We start from the raw sequence: 17,657 nt of genomic DNA on the forward strand, positions 1-17,657 counted from the left end.
GTGTGACCCTGGGGAAAAGCCTAGAGAGAGAGCTTTTTGGGAAGAGTGCTGACTGTGAGAGGAGAAACTGTCTCCTGCTTGATTCATCCTGCGTTCAGGTAAACAGGATTTTGTACATTCTTAATAAATAAACAAGGCTGCATCAAAGAAATATGTGACCTCAGTTTCTCCTCCTAATGGAAACAACCTGCTAGATTTTGAATTTTGGCTAACCAGTGAGGTTAAAAAAAAAAAAAAAAAGTAACAGTATCAACAGTGGACTTATAAAGCAAGGTGTGTGTTACAGGAATGGAGTTTAGTTCACATTACCTTATGTGAAGCTCACTGATTTATTTAAAAATAGAATTAATTGCCATTTCGTTGATGTACTTAATGGCCTGTTAAGTTTGAACAAAACTCTTAAACAGAAATGGGATATTTTTTTAAAAATGTGTTTTTGTGTAACTTGTGGGTGCCTTTCTTTTCCTGCATAATGTGGAGTGTCTACATTGCAGAACTTTGTTAGCTACATGACACACCGTCTTCTAGTTGTACCAGAGTGTTCAACCCTTGCTCAGCCCCAGGCTCCTCCCCCACTCTACCCTTTCCTCTGAGCTCCCACCCCCTACCCTGCCTCTTCCCATTCCCACCCCCATTCCACCTTTTCTCCCAAGGCCCCACCCCACCTCTTCCCACCCCTGCGCTGCCCCACCTCTTCCCCGCCTCTTTTCGCCCCCTCCCCTGAGTGCACCCCATCTCTGCTCCTCCCCCTCTCTCCCAGCACCTCCTGCGCACAAGGAGGAACTGAGAGGGAGGGATAGGAGTTGATTGGCAGGGCCGCCGGCAGGCAGGAGGCACTTGTGGGAGGGGGGAGCTTGGCTGCCAGTGGATGCTAAGCACGCACTAATTTTTTTTCCATGGTTGCTCCAGGGATGGAGCACCCTCGAAGTCAGCACCTATGCTACATGATGTTCTGCCTCAAAACAGACAAACTAGGCAATTTGTACCATTGCTCATGGGAGAACTTGGTCAATAGAACAGCTGAGTATGATGGGAGTGGGAAAAGATTTCCCACCATCCCATCTAGCCCGCATTGCCACATAAAGGATAGCCCTAATGTTGCCTTTATTGTTGCATGGAAGAAAATCTGTCTCCTGTTTCTTTCTTTGGTTTTGAAGACTCTGAAGGGATATGAAAGAGTTTGTTCTGGGTCTTCTTATGTCAGAATGATGCCAATTCTTTGCCCTTCTGAAAAGATTTAATGGAAAATAAATATTAACAATAAATATTGCCACTTTCTGTCTGGCATTGGAATTTTAAAAAGAGCTCTTACCAAAAAGGAGTAAGACATTAATGACTAATAGATCATGTACTGCAACCTTACCATGAGATGCACAGTAAAAAAAAAAAAGGTATGAAGAAGGGTGTTTTACATAAAAACACAATCTAATGGGAAATTAAGAGGGTTGTGTGTGTATATACATATACACGCATGCTTATATAAAGGGATACTGCAAAGGACTGTAGACTCAAAAATTGAATCAAGCTATACAACATTTTTCAAAGATGAAGTAAACTTAAAAAAAAATAAAGCCTCCAAACCAAGGATTGCAACATTGGGAGAAACTTAGCTTCCTGGATAGATGACCTGCAACCATCTAACCCTGTGCTTTCAATTTGCTTTTGATCCCAGGTATGTCACCCTTCTACTCCGCCTGCCCACTCTGTTCTTGTGAGCCTTCAGGATAATAAAGTTGATACAAATCCTGCTCGTAGAGAGAAGATTTTGATTTGAAAAAGGCTTCAGAAGCAGAAGTTTCATTAGTTCAGGAACGCAAAAAGAGTTGTCCACTTTTTGTACTTCTTTATTTATAATGATATTTTTAGCTTTTTCTCAAAAAATAAAATTAGGTAGTAGATATTAGTAAGATATATTTATGTGCAAATAAAACTATTTACTTGTGATTTATCGGTGCCTGGGGTAACTTAATTATCTCCATTTTACAGATGGGAAAATAGAGGTGCACTGAAGTAAAGTGACATGCTTGAGATCACGCAGATGAATGCTGCCAAATCACTCAACCCTCAGTGCTGTGCTTTAATGACTGGATCACATTGCAAGTTGAATTCAGTTCCGTGAAGTATAAATTGGAAATGCCTTCTCCTTATGATGCTGAAATGTGTGGTCAAAATAAAAAAAATCATCAAGGAGAAAATATTTGAGGTTGTGTGAACTATACTGAAGGAGAATGTGCTAATTCAACTTTTTCAAAGCTGTTCTATTCAGTTTTCATAGTGGTCATATTAAATTGTTTCAGCTTTCTGCTTTTGGCTCGGTACTAAATGAGAGAGTTGAATGCTGGAGGGTTTGTATTCATTCCTGCACTCAGAACTGTATTAGTAGATCGTGAGATTTATCGTTATTTAGGCTTCATATAAACTGGTGATAGTTTCAAGCCCTACCGATGAATTTTTAAAAAACAGTATTATATAAGCACATAACTTTTTATTTTAGGTTTTATAAAAGTTTTCTTCAATTTTTGAAGTAATTTTGCACTAAATTATTTGCAAATTGTGTAACTGACCATTTTGTGGCAAGTCTTTTCATTATTTTTATGAATTTTGTGCTGGATTGGTCATGACTGATCTCTTAAATTGTATTTGGGATTGGATTTGGATACTTGATTTGTTGAGCTTAAACCATATGGTCATGAGGGTTAGCAGAAGCCATTGTGGCTTATCTTCCTGTGTGTGTGAGAGAGAGAAGGGGGCTGTGTTTTGTGTGCTGTGAGCCACACAGGGAAAAAAAAAAAACGGTTTTCAGCAATGAGTTGCCCCCTACTTGATTTATGCTTTTTGTTATGGTGAAGCTAGTTTACTGCATAGGTTTTTGTGTTACACAAAATCAGTAGGTAAAAAATATTTTAATTTCACCCAGTCCAAGTCTTTTCATAAGGAGTATTTCAAAGGTGCACAATATCTGGTATCAGATTATTATATTGATGTGCACTCTCGTACTAGGTGCCAACACTATTCCTTCAGTTTTATATTGAGGAGAATGCACATAGTTGTAGTGATTAATTAAGACAATATCTTGTGTGTGGCAGCCACGCTAATGGAATCTTTCTTAATCTACTTACCCACCTGGTTTTGTTGCTTGTTGGAGAGAGTTAGACCCCAGTGTATCAGTACATTAAGAAGTGGGATCCTTGCAATGGCACAGAATAAATGTATGATGCCCTTTTAATTTGTAAAGCACAGGAAATCCGTAACTTTTCAAGAGCTTTCAAAAATGTCATAAGCTTGTTGCAGAATGGTGTACAAGAGTGGTATATTTTCAAAAGTTTTGAGGTTCTTTAGTATTTGAGACTAAAGTTCAAAACCAGCCTCAGAGAGTTGCTGCTGTTTTTCTTAAATGTTTTTGTCTCAGCTGGCTTTTGGATGTGATACGACCCCGAAAGTTTGTGCATTACTTTACTTTTATTCTTGGACAATTTATGTAACAGCTAATTGTGGTAGCAGGAGGTTTTCACTTCTATTGAATTTTTACTGTTTTCTTTGAATTCCAGTCAGAACAAGCTCTTTTACTTGCAATGTGCTTGAAAAATATCAATCCAAATAGCAGAGGGGAATTTAGCAACAGGTTTGGAGAAGAATTAAATCACTGGCATGGAGAAAGATGGAGGGAGCAGCAGAGCCTGATGGCATTTAACTATCATGTGTAGCTTGTTCTGACTTGCATTCCTTGTATTCTGTGGACCTGATGAGGCAAAACCAACTACATTTACACCTTTCAAGCCTACAGAAACCACTGTTTTTCTTGGCTATGTGCTATTAACCATGGTATGATGATTGTTCTTGTTTTCGGACCCCAAATATTTTTAGAGTAGTTTTGTAAAAAGTGTCACTTTGTGTCTTATCTGCCAGTGTAAAATTAATGTCTTAAACTTAGATAATACAGTTCTTGAAATAGCTCAAATAGGTTGTGAAGAAACTTCAAAACTCAAAATGTCTATTGTAAGAGGAGAAAAGACTATTATGCCTCCTTTCTCTCCTATGATAGTCTGTTGCAAAATCATACTTCCCAAAACTGAGCTAGTGTTGGTAATATGTTACAAGAATGAATCAGTCAGGCTGGAACAGAAGTTCATGTTTGTATACACTCTCTACAACTAAAATGTCCACAACAATACACATTTTGAAGTGTTGTTACACACACACACACACACACACACACACACACACACACACACTCTCTCTCTCTCTCTCTCTCTCTCTCTCTCTCTCTCTCTCTCTCTCTCTCAAGAGGTTTTAAAAAGAGCTTTGTATATGAAGTAGGTTCCAACCTTAGGATTATTTTGGCTGTCCTCCTCCTTAGTGCTGTTAGAGAATAAATCTGGTCTCGAGGTTAACTTAGTTTTCTGAATGGCTCTGAATTAGTTCCAGTATATAGTTTTTCACTTCTAGGTCAAATCTACCCTGGATTTATAATGACTGAAAAAGTGAGTATGTGAAGGCTGTTTTGTTTGGGATTCTGAAATGTGTTGGTGGGTTCAGTACATTTCCTAGTGAGAAAGTGATGACATCGCAAAATCTGCCATCACCGTTGGCATCTTTGTTGGCAGCCTTAGTAGAAGTATCAAAGTTTGAATAGACATGAAGGCTTCTTGAGACCCAACCTATAAGGAATACTTAGAGCATTTGAGGAGAGTGTTGAAAATGCTTGGACCATGTGAAGAAAGTAGAATTTGGCGGCGGCTGCTGTTTGTTTATTTATTCAAATTTTAAAAATACATCTATAGGTACCCACTCAGTACTTTGAATGCATATCCCATAAATCACAAATTACGACATAACAAGAGACAAAAGATGACTAAGAAAATATCTCCTTCAGCCCACACTTTCCTCAACAGCTTAAAGAAGCTGTGGGCTTTCTCCCCTTATTGTACCCCTGGAAAATGTCAATAGCATGGCATGCTAGAAAAAAGGTGGAGACTTTACTATATGAACAGCTTCTTCTCCTGACTCTCCCTCTGTTTAAATAGGAACCAAACCTCTTGGGAGCAGTTAGGGTAAGAATTGAGAACAGACTGTCACTCCTGAATACCCACTAGTTCAGGTTTCTCCTGTTGTTCTTGTATTTATATTTCAACATTATAAATGTTTTGTTGTTTTATTTTCAAGCTGTCACTTTGTATGGAAGGCTTGCTGTTGTCTTTATGGAAATTAGGAAGGTTTTTTGTTTAATTAAAATAGATATCTTCTAGCTTGCAGAAATTCCATTTCTATCTATTTTGGGGGGCATCCTGGGATACCAGACAGCTGGGTGCCTCAAACCTTAGAATACCAGATGGCTAGGTATCATGGGAGAAGAAAAACAAATTCTTTGTAACTTTTCTTTAAAAAAAAAAAAAAAAAAAAAGACATCTAGTATGCATTTTTTGGCTCATACAGATGTTAATCATTTAATAGGTTTACATTTTCATATTTTTGTATTACTGAATTTTATTCCTATATAAAATTATTTTATATTAATGCTTTATGTTTGGTTGGATTTATGTGGCATTTTGAATGTTGTGCAGTTAAATACCATTAAATAAAAATGTAAAAAATTCAAAGCGTAAGTAACTGATCATTGGTTTATAGCTATTAAAAAATAGATTAATAGATTTTACAAATGAATTTCTTTGGAACACTGAGGCTACATAAAGGCATTGCAGGTGACCCTTACTGTTCCTTTGAAACAATAACATTTAAAAATCGTTTTCAGTTTTTCTTGATCACTTAACAGATTTTTGTGCTGTAGACTTGAACTTTGCATAAGGCTTCAGAAAATGTTTGCTAGGTATACAACTTTATCAGAGCATGTACATTGCATGACAGAATCCAAACTGAGATGGTGACTTTGATTATTAGATATTTTTTTCTATGCCAATTTGTCTTCAGAAACTATTTTCTTTGCCTAATATTCTTGTAGTAGACAAACTTTAAGATACGAGTTTCCATTAAATAACAAAAAAAGCTTATGGCAAATTGTGCTGCACCTCCATAAGAGTTTCACTAAATGAACTTATTAAAAATTAAAAAGTCCCTAGTAGGTTTCTAAATTATTGAATCTATGGCCAAATTATATTCTGAGAGCTTCACAGAATTTAGTAAATCAGATTGTGCCCTTTCTATGTTAGTGTTAAATAATTTGGTACTATTAAAATGTAAGTTGTCTCAAACAGTGGCTCTCTTTTGCTGAGCATTGCAATCTGTGTGCCTCAAAATATGAGCTTGGTTAGCATTTAGTGCAGTGGGGCACTTGCAGAATCCACAAGCCTCTGAGAAAGTACCGTAATTGAAAACATTTGTCCTAGAATACATGACAGAAATATGATTCATCTTTGGGTAGCAACAATAACCTATCAGTAGAAATAAATAATTCTGTTTTAAAAAAAAACAAACTAACTACTACTAATTTTCTACTAAGCTTAGCACTTAAATCACATTTTTTTTCTCCTTTCAGCCATAACCAGCAGATCACGACATTTAGACATCCTGTGACAGGACAGATTTCTCCAGAAAACATTGAATTTATTTTACAAGAAGAGTAAGTAGTTTTTGACACATTCTGAGACTTTTAAAAGTACTTTCTTACGTACTGTATTATCACAATTACTTGAACACTTCTCATTATGCAGAAGTGATATTACATAGATACAGAGGATGCACTTAAAAACATCCTGCTTTTTCTTCCAGTGTTGGTCCCTGTGTGTTTTTCACAGGTGGGTATGCATGCACGCCATGCGTCCGAGTCCGGAGATTCTTAGTAAGCAGTGTCTGTTGACCCACACACACACGCAATTGCCCTCCTGGTGCTCCGGACCAAGGGCCTAAGATGCAGTGCAGGCTTACGCCTCTCTAGTTCCTTCTTACTGCCACATGGCGTGAGTCAGAATCTTCTATGTTGGCAGATTTCTCTAGCTTCTTTCTTATCAGCCTGTAAATGTATATGTAAATAACTTTAATATTTAGCATAGTTAAAGTTTTAGTATAGTATAGTTAGCTTAATTTATCCCCTTTCAGGGAGTCCCTCTTTGCAGACTGGGACCATGCCTAGAACCCTGGGGTTCAAGAATTGTGTATATTGCCCTCGCTCCTTTCCATGGGGGACAAACATTAATGCTGCCTCTACTGTCTGGATGAAATACATATCTTGGCACAGTGCAGTATGTGCCTCTCATTTCCCCTGTGACACTCATGAGCTTCAGTTGAGGAAACACCTTATGGAGAAGGCTATGAGACCTCACTCTGATCCAGGCCAAGGAAGATCCCTTTCTACATCATCATCAACTGAGAAAGAGCACCCCTCCAAGTATGAGTTTTGGAGCAGAGTCTAGAGTTCTGAGTCCAAAGAATCATCATCCAGGGCTTCACCCAAGAATAAGGAGAGATCCCTATCCAGGTCTGTTCCTAAAAGAAGAGGCCCCTCTCCAACTGCGTCTAGGTTGAGTGAGCCTTCGTGCATGGATCCTAAGGGTTCAGGACTGCTTAAGACTCCTGGGCAGAATGGTAAAGCACATTTGAGTCAAAATCAACAGATCCTTTCTCCTAAACATAAAGACAGGCATCCACCAGCTACATCTAAGAGTGGTAGACTTGACTCTTTTTCAGTACTGGCCTGTCCTTCTAAGAATGGTCCACCCTCAACATTTTGCAACATGTTGGAGTCCTCTGTCCCAACCACCAGAATGCCCCAAACACCAGGACATGACACTTATGTCTCACAAGAGGATATCTTCCTCTCTTATCCTCAGTCTCCTCTCCTTTTGGGCCTGGTTCTCCTGAGAGACATTGCTACATGGAAACTACTTCGACAACATGGGAACCCTTAGGTAGGAATGTTCACCATCTGGCACCGACAGCCACACTGATATAACGAGAGCAAGTCTCCTACTGGGATGAGTGAGACATTCCAGCTAATCCATCATCCCCTTGCAGAGAGATGAATCCTGACAGAGTCAAGGAGATCCAGACATGCTCCTTCCAGATACCATTATCCTGGGGACTGTTGGTACCTGATGCCGTGGGGTCCCTCTCAACCAGTCGATGCTTTGTACTGGCTATACTGGGGCCCGTAGGATCCATATGACAAACATCCCAGATCTGTCCATGAGTCTTACTGCACCTGTTCCACACAGAATCTGTCAGATCCATCAGAGCATGAAGAAGAGAAAATCGATCTAGATCCACAGGCACCGATGGGGCTCTCATCTTTGCTAGAAAAAGTGATCGCTGTCTCCACTGGATGACCATAGGCAATACCAAGAGCAATACCAATGACCTCCAGATCCACTGGAAGAAGTCCAAAATACCCAGCATCGGCTCCTTGACATCCTGCAGCCAATGAGTCCCAGCAAAATGGCTCTCCCAGTAAATGAGGGCATCATGGAACCAACCAAGGTTGTCTGGCATACCCCAGTCTCCTGTGCCTCCACATCTTGAAGATCTGAAAGGTGCTATTTTATCCTGGCCAAAGGAGCTGTTTCTTTTCATTTGTCCAGAGCCCAAATTGCTGGTGGTGCAGGTAGTCACTGATGGAGCAAGATTACAATACCCTGGAGCAACCCCATCTGACAAGGGCTTGGAGAGATGGTACCTTTCAGGAAGAAAGATATTCTCCTCTACAAGCTTTCAGTTCTGTATTTCTTACTGTCAAGGTTTGTTAGTGAAATACGATTTTAATAACTACTCAAGACCGACAGACTTTAAGGACAAACTTCCCCTAGAGAACAGAGCCTAATTTCAAACCTTCATTGAGGAAGGCAGACTAGTGGCAAAAATCTCCCTACAAGCTTCCGTGAATGCTATGGACATGGGCATCTAGAGGGCTAGCCCCTGGTATAGTTATGAAGTGAGGCTTGGCTTCACTCTTCAGGGTTCCTGAGTGAGATACGGAACACCATAGAGGATTTACCATTCAGTGAGATTCGGTGAGAAAACTGAGTCCCTACAATTGTTGAAAGACTCCCTAGATCAGCCCTCTACTGCCTGGGAATTTATACCCCAACCCTGAAGAGAAAACACCAGAGGTAGGTGTATATGTCAAGACTGCCCCCTTCACAACCATTCTTCGCTCCAGCTGAGCCTCTACTTAAGAGACAGAGTTCAAAGACTTTGATTTTCAGTCCCCTTTGCTGCTATGACCTCCATCCCTTCCCATCCATCCACTAAGGGTTACTTTTGGCACTTGGGTTGAGAACCACCTGCATTTATTGATGCCAATGACTTATAGCATACGGCCCCCCATCTTTGGGGGCCATCTCTCACTTTTCATTCACAATTGGGACTCAATCACAACAGACAAGTGGGTTCTAAAAACCATCCACCATGGTTTTTCCATCAAATTCCCCCCCCCCCGCCCCCCTCAACCCAATCTCCCTTCCCAGCCCCTCTCCAGGGACCACTCTCAGGAGGCGATTCTTTGCCAGGAGACACATTTTTTTCCATTCAGCAAAGGGCAATAGAACAAGTATCAAGGGCAATGGTTCTAGTCACTATCCTTCTTAGTCCCAAAAAAGTCAGCAGGTGGAGACCCATTTTGGACCTTTGACAACTCAACGTCTTTATTTGAAAGTCAAAATTCAGGATGTTTACACTAGCATCAATAATTCCCTCCCTACAGGAGGAAATATGGTTTGCACTCTTGACATAAAGGATGCCTGTTTTCATGTGGATATTCATTTATCCCATGGAAAATTTCTCTGGTTTCTGGTAGGTCAAGAACACTACCAGTTCAGAGCCCTTCCCTTTAGACTAGCAATAGTGCAATGGGTATTCACAAAGGTATTCTCAATTGTGCAGCCCAAATGAGACATCATGTCTACGTAGTCTTCTCATATTTGGATGACTGGCTCCTAACAGGTCATTCCAACCACAAAATCAGGTTGGTGACTTTGTTCCTGCTCCATCTTCTAGTGGTGCTGGGTGTACGCATAGTCAAAGAAAAGTCCTCTTTGAGTGCCTCCCCCTCGTGCCCCACCCCAAGGATGGTAAGCTTTATTGGCATGAGAGTGGACTCCATTTTAGCAAGAGCTTTCCTCCCAGCAGAAAGTATCCAATTAATGAGCAGGTAATTTGAAATCCAAAAACTGTGGTCACAGGATGTCATTCCCTACTAGGCCACAGGACCTCATGTACTTTTGTGACACCATTCACTGGACTTCTTCTACACTGCCTACAGGCCTGGCTCTGGCCGGTCTACTCCAGACACGGACCACTTGAACTCCAGAGTGACTCCAGAATTCCATAGCCTTTCTCACCTGGTGATCAAACCAAGAATGAGTACAAGTGAGAGTCCTCTTTATCCCTCCTACCCCAATGCCACCATTGTAACAGATGCATCCCTTCTGGGATGGGGCACTCACCTGAACAACCACACTATAAAAGAAACTTGGACCCCATAGAAGGCCAGGCTGCATATCAACCTGCTGTAACTGCCTGACCTTTAGGGCCTTTCTCCTGTTCATACATTCACACAATAGCCAAATAATGTTGGACAATATCATCATGGTCCTTTTTATCTAAACAAGCAGGGTGGAGCAAGATCCCTTTCCCTGGGCCTTGAAACAGTCAGCTATGGAAATGGTGCATCAGAAACAATGTCACACTTCTAGTTACATACCTATCAGGTGTTCAGAATCTCTGGCAGACAACTTTAGCAAGCACTTTTCTGCAGAGCATGAGTGGAAGGTATATGACTCTGTCCTGAGCAAGTTACTCACTCAGTGGGGCACACCGCAATAGGATCTCTTTGCATTCTAAATGAACAGGAAACTTCTCCTGTATTGGTGTAGAACAGCTATGGGCCATGACTCCCAGGGTGATGCTTTTAGGTTATCATGGGCAGATCAATTCAGATGTGCCTTTCCTTTCATCCCTCTGATACCACAGTCTTGAGAAAGATCCATTATGACATGGGCAGGGTCGTTCTCATAGCACCCAGCTGATCCAGACAGTTCTGGTTCCTGGGTGTTTTGAGAATGTCAACCGATCCTCTTATCAAGGTCTGCCCTGTCCCAGAACTTATAACTCATGAGAGAGGCAAAATCTGATACCCCAATCCAGACCTACGTCACCTCACAGCCTGGTTTTTGGACGGGCATCAGAACTAGAATTATCATCTTCAGAAGCCATTGGATCCATTTTCACTCAGAGCAGGAAAGATTCCATTAGGAAATGCTACCTAACTAAAATGGAGCTGCTTCTCCGCCTGGGCAAGGTACAATGAGTCTTTCTCAGAATCTGAAGATATCCCGGTCATTTTAGATTATCTCCTGTCATTGGGGAACTCAGGTGTTTCCATTGGCTCAGCAGTCAGTGCCTTCCTTCCTCCAGTACATGGAGGTTCTATTTTTACCCAGCCAACAATGGTTAGATTCCTAAAGGGCCTAATCAGGACCTTTCTTCCAGTGGTCAACCCTACACCTCAATGGGACCTCAATCTCATCCTGTCAGTATTTACCAGACCACCATTTGAATCTTTGGCCATGTGCTGTATGTCCCACCTTTCCATGAAGGTTGCATTTTTAGTTGCTGCTATTTCAGCTAGAAGGGTGAGTGAGATGGGAACATGTATGGCTGATGCACCATACATCATTTTTCATAAGGGGAAGGTCTTCCTTTGTCTTAATCCTAAATTCCTCCCGAGCATAATTTCGGAATTCCAAGTCCATCAACCTGTCCACTTACTGGTTTTCTTCCTAAAACCCCATGCTTCCGTAGACAGGAAAAGATTTCATTCTCCGGATGTCAGACAGGCCCTGGCATTCTACCTGCAAAGGACCAAACCAATCAGAAAATCACCATGATTATTTGTCACTATAGCAGAAAGGTCACAAGGACAGGCAATATCTTCTCTGAGCATCTCTAAATGGATTTCTGGTTGCATTGTTATTTGCTTCCAATTAGTGTATGTCCCTACCCCGGAAGGAGTAAGGGTCCACTCCACAAGAGCACAAGCTGTCTCCACAGCATGTCTCCGGGAGATATGGACATATGCAGAGCAGCTACCTGGAGATCCCTTCACACATTCACAAAGCTTTATGCGCTAGATTAGGCCTCTGCTGCAGATGCAGCTATAGGGATTGCAGTTCTTCAGGCTTTACTGACTGCATCCTCACATCCCCCTCTGGTCTCAGTACTGCTTGTTAGTTACCCACGTGTGGAATACGCATGGCGACCAGCCTCAAATAAGAAATGGAGGTTATGTATCTGTAGCTAAAAGCTGTTTGAGATGTGTGGTCTCAGCTGTATTCCACTACCCATCCTCCTTCCCCTCTCCTTCCAATCTTTTTTGAGTTGGGTAAGAAAAGGAACTGTAGAGGCATTGGCCCATGCTGCCTCTTATGCCCTTGGTCTGTAGCACGAGGAGCGCAACTGTGGATATACAGGCCACGAAAAGGAACTGTAGAGGCATTGGCCCATGCTGCTTCTTATGCCCCTGGTCTGTAGTACGAGGAGCGCAACTGTGGATATACAGGCCAACAAACACTGTTTACTAAGAGTCTCTGGATTTGAGTGCATGATGTGCATGCGTGCCCATGTGTGGAATACAGATAGGAACCACCATCTTAAAGAACTTGCAGTTACAGGTGAATAACCTCCATTTTTTTAGAGACAGAAAAAAATTAAGTGATATCCTCCCAAGTTTACTACTGCTGTAACTAGTACTATGCCTCTAGAATTGGAATTAACTTTCTTGAGTGTGCTGAATCTACCTTAGAAGGTAAAGCAAATGCCAAATATACAGTACCAGCCTTAAAGGAATATGGTATAATAGTGTAGTGAGAGCTTTATATGTCTACAATAGGTGAAGTTACTAAACAGTTTCCATTCTAATCTTTTGTCTTCAGATGCTCCTCACTTTTTGGAATATTGGGCTAATATTTTTTCATGCTTGACCTCTGCCTGAAAATGAATTCTTAAGGAAAATTTGGGCAAAATTTGTATTTTTTTTTTTTAAGATTAGCAGGACCGAAAAATGTTTTTCATTGAAAAAATGTAACTGCATAATTTTTAGACAGAGCAACAGAAAAACGGGCTGAAGTTTGAAACTTCATATTGAAACCCTGATGAGATTTAGAAAACAGGCTGAGTCTAAAGGAAATCAGTTTGGTACTTTTAAGTTAGTTCATGCTTAATATCAGCAAGTCCTTAAATCAGTTCAAACTGGTTCAAAGCTAGGTCAGTTCTGAGATGACCTTAATAGATAGTTCTGAAAATGGAGAGTCATTACCAGATTCCTTCTGCTTAACTTGTGTCTTCGTATTTTCAAGCAAAATACCTAGCCCCTTTGCTGTTCCCCTAAATCGTGGTTTTTGGAATGTTCTTTGCAGTTTATGATTTAAGGCCTTAAACCAGGTTAAATCAATCTAAAACCTTAGATTGCCTTCAGATACTTATGGTTATCTTACATTGTTGCAACCTGTTTAAGATAGTCTTAAGACTTTTGCATTATGGAAGGCATTGTGCCATTGTACTAGGTGTTGTACAAACATATGACTGACAGTCTGTCTGAAGAGCTTGAAATCTAAGTATAAGACAATATACAACAATTAGATAAAACAGATGGGGGGAAGCACAAGCACAATACTGGTCAGGATCAAAAATGGGAGTCTCACAGCAAGCTAACTGCCTAATCGTTGACAAGGTTTTTTTGTAAGCATCATGACAGAGAAGTTTTAAAGAGGGATTCAAAGGAGCATATTGAGATAGCATAATGAGGAACCAATGGAGGGAACATGAAGGTGCTTATGGGAAGACTTTTTAAAATGAGCAATCAAGATTGGCGTAATTTGCACAATAGTGTTGGGAGTGAATTCTCTGTTCTTTATTAGAAATCATAGGAAGAGTGGAAATGTGATGCTAAGCACCCTTTATTCACACCTTATACACTATTGTAATAATCTGTGTATAAAATATGCTTTGAGGTATCATTTGAAAAATAACAACTCATTGATCATTAATAGACTTTTGTAATGTATGTACTCAATGAGTATTAAGAGCTATGTATATATGATAGAATTATGACTAAAGTGTGTTTAAACCAGGTATGCCACGGTGGTTGGTAAACAGGCCTTCATCAGACAAAGGAATGTGTTTTACCCACATAGGAGTTACTTTCAAAGTACTTTGAAAGACAATGAGAACCTATTTACATATTGCATAAATAGACTAGGGCTGTCAAGCGATTAAAAAAATTAATTGCGATTAATCGCATTTTTAAAGAATAATGGAATACCATTTATTTAAATATTTTTGGATGTTTTCTACATTTTCAAGTATATTGATTTCAATTATCCCACAGAATACAAAGTGTACAGTGTTCAATTTATATTATTTTTATTACAAATATTTGCACAGTAAAAAACAAAAAAATAGTATTTTTCAATTCACCTAATATAAATAATGTAGTGCAATATCTTTATCATGAAAGTTGAACTTACAAATGTAGAATTATGTACAAAAAATAACTGCACTCAAAAATATAGCTTTGTAAAATTTTAGAGCCTACAAGTCCACACAGTCCTATTTCTTGTTCAGCCAATCTCTCAGACAAACAAGTTTGTTTACATTTGCAGGAGATAGTGCTGCCCGCTTCTTGTTTACAATGTCACCTGAAAGCGACAACAGAGGTTTGCATGGCACTGTTTTAGCCAGCGTCGCAAGATATTTATGTGCCAGATGTGCTCAAGATTCGTATGTCCCTTCATGCTTCAACCATTCTTCCAGAGGACATGCGTCCATGCCGATGATGGGTTCTGCTCGATAACGATCCAAAGCAGTGCAGACTGATGCATATTTATTTTCATTATCTGAGTCAGATGCCACCAGCAGAAGGTTGATTTTCTATCACTGGTTATCCATCACTGGTACTCCATAGAATTCCTCTCCTTCCCTCCATACAAACCTCCTGCCATTTGGGGACCCCTCTCACCAATTGATTCTTCAACAGGAGGCAAACTCTTTCCACTACATCAGAGAGTAATAGAGAGCATTTCCCCTTCAGTACCAGGGGAGAGAGTTCTATTCCCCATAACTCCTTATCTCCAAAAAGGGCGGGGGATGGAGACCCATCCTGGATCTTTGGCAGCTCAACATCTGCATCAGAAAGTTGAAATTCAGGATGCTTACATTGGCATGTATAATCCCCTCCCTTCAGGAGGTAATGTGATACGTGATTCTCCACATGAAAGTTGCGTATTGTGATGTGGACATTCACACAGGAAGTTCCTGCTGTCCAGGGTTGGCCCGGGTTGGAATGTCCCACCTTTCCATGAAGGTTGCATTTTTAGTTGCTGCTAACACTGGTTAACAAGAAGTCAAACACAGTCCCCTTTAGGCATTCCAGCCCTTGACTTCCATCCAGACAGATTGGTCTAATATAGTGAGAGGTTACTAAAAACCCAGTTAACCATATATGAGGTTCTACTAATTCCAAAGGATCAGACACAAACCCCCAGCTCAATATATATCTCAGAACTTACCCAAATATAACTCTGTCAGCCAATCCTTAGAAAACTAACTAAAGATTTATTAAGGAAAGAAAAGAATAGAGTTATAAATGGCTAAAAGATCATATACATTCAAATGCCTACAAAGTCCTTAGATGAAGTTTGTAGCCGTGATGGAATAGTCTGCTAGCTTGCAGAAGTTTCTCTGGTAACTTCAAAAAGATTGGAAGGTCCTCAGTTAATAGTTCAAAATACTCCTTTTAGTTGCAAATCTGCAGTCCAGAGAACTGGAGCAGGAAAGAGGCAAAATGAAGATGTCTCACGTGTCTTTTATATCCTCTGCCACAGGGCCGGCTCTAGGCACCAGCTAAACAAGCAGGTACTTGGGGTGGCACATGTCTAGGGGCGGCATTCCGGCGCCGGCTATGCCGCCCCTAGAAATGTGCCCCTCCTGCACCAACTCGCCTCCGCCCGCTCCCCTGAGTGCGCCGCCGCCGCTCCGCTTCTCCCTCCCTCTCTCCCTCCCTCCCTCCCAGGCTTGCACCTGTTTCGCGAGGCAAGCCTGGGAGGGAGGGAGAAGCAGAGCAGCGGCGTGCTCGGGGGAGGCGGCGGCAGTGGAACGGAGATGAGCTGGGGCGGGGAGGAGTTCCTCTACCCCCCCATTACTTCCTGCACTCTCCCCCCCTCGCTCACCTCCACTCCGCCTGCTCCCCTGAACACCCTACCTCTCCCTCGCCTGAGAGCCCACAGTCCCTGTATATGGAAAGTTACTCACAAAGATGGAGTCCGAGGTCACTTGTCCACATCACATGCCCTTACATGTTTTGCTGAATCACTGGGGTGGCTATTGGCTCCTTGCTGTCTGAGGCATCCTCAGGAACAGCTATATGGAGAGTTGATTCTTCCTAATGGCCCATAAGCTTGAATAGTTCATTCACAATGGGCTGGCGAGACTGGATGTAAAGGACCTTATGAATGTCACCCCAAGAAGAAACATTTTTGAGATACAAATACAAAGCCAATATTAATAACTTCAGATATAGTGATGATATATGGATTTAACCAGGATAAACATATTAGATTGTAACTTTTCTATTGACACCTTACATGATAGATTTTGTATCAAATTTAGTGCAATTGTGCAACAGTGGTAGCAACAATGATATAAATGGTCATCTTCAATCATACAGCATCACAGGTCAGATTCTGGATTTATATAATCTCCTCTGGAAGCTTGTACCATAGCTAGATCCCCTTGACCAAGAGTGCTTTTTACCTATGTCTCTTGTGCTTTGTCTTTTGCATTCTGATCTGCATTATCCCAGAGAAGTACAGTTGTCAAGGTGGTTCATAGATTGAAATTCGGTCTTTAATGTAGCTGGTGCTTGATCCATTAATTGCTTTGAAGATTAGGGCCAAAGCCTTAAACTGGCATCAGAACTTGACTTGGAGCTGGTGGAGGGACTTGATCATGCATCTGATAACCACACGGTGACCTTAACCATAGAGAAATCACATTCGGCTTCAAATATAGTCATGCATCTTCAAGATGACAAATGCATAGATTACTGTGGCCAGGTCCTTGTCTGGGAGGAAGGAACAAAGTATCCTAGCAATCAGAAAGGTGAAAGAAGGCGTTTTTGGAAACTAATCCAACCTGGTCATCCAAGTTTAGTGAGGAGTCAAATAGATCCATAAGGCTTTGTACCACATGACAAACGGGGAGTTGTATGTCTTCAGTGGAAGATTGAGACAATGTCTCAGCTAGTTTTTCAAAGCATTTTCCCTTTTTGAGCAGCATCGCTTTTGTTTTGCCTGGATTCAGCTTGAATCAGCTACTGTTCACCGAAAAGTTGATTTCCTGTAGCGCTCACACTATCTTAAGGGGTTTAAAAAAACAAAAACAAAACTACACAGAAATAAAGATATAAATAAAACAGGTGCAGAGTGCCTGCTTAGCCTCATACCAAAATTACCTGTTCATCCTTTGACCCATTGTTATGCCTACCATTTCTTCCATTTCAGATGTGCGGTTTGATATGGAGTCTGGAGTATTCTGAATCAGAGTGCTACAGATTATCCTTTGATGTGTCCCAAACTCAGAGCGAGCACACAATTAGAGGTTTTGGTGGGCAGGACATTTATGCAGCTAATATCTATAGATACTGTAGGGATGGT

At 40.9% G+C, this 17,657-nt stretch overlaps 1 protein-coding gene across 7 annotated transcripts in view; it reads left to right on the forward strand.

Moving 5' to 3' along the window:
• PLEKHA7 (pleckstrin homology domain containing A7) overlaps positions 1-17,657 on the forward strand; it is a 268,956-nt gene that overhangs the window by 135,919 nt on the left and 115,380 nt on the right. For all 7 annotated transcript variants that reach the window (XR_012639855.1, XR_012639856.1, XM_074954938.1 and 4 more), the window contains one exon: positions 6,491-6,574. Coding sequence is in view for 5 of the 7 variants with exons in the window: in XM_074954938.1 (XP_074811039.1) it covers positions 6,491-6,574 (84 nt within the window). In the remaining 2 variants the exon portion in view is untranslated. The remainder of the gene's footprint in view (positions 1-6,490; positions 6,575-17,657) is intronic.

Source organism: Natator depressus, chromosome 6 (assembly GCF_965152275.1).
Source record: "Natator depressus isolate rNatDep1 chromosome 6, rNatDep2.hap1, whole genome shotgun sequence".
Classification (NCBI taxonomy): domain Eukaryota; kingdom Metazoa; phylum Chordata; order Testudines; family Cheloniidae; genus Natator; species Natator depressus.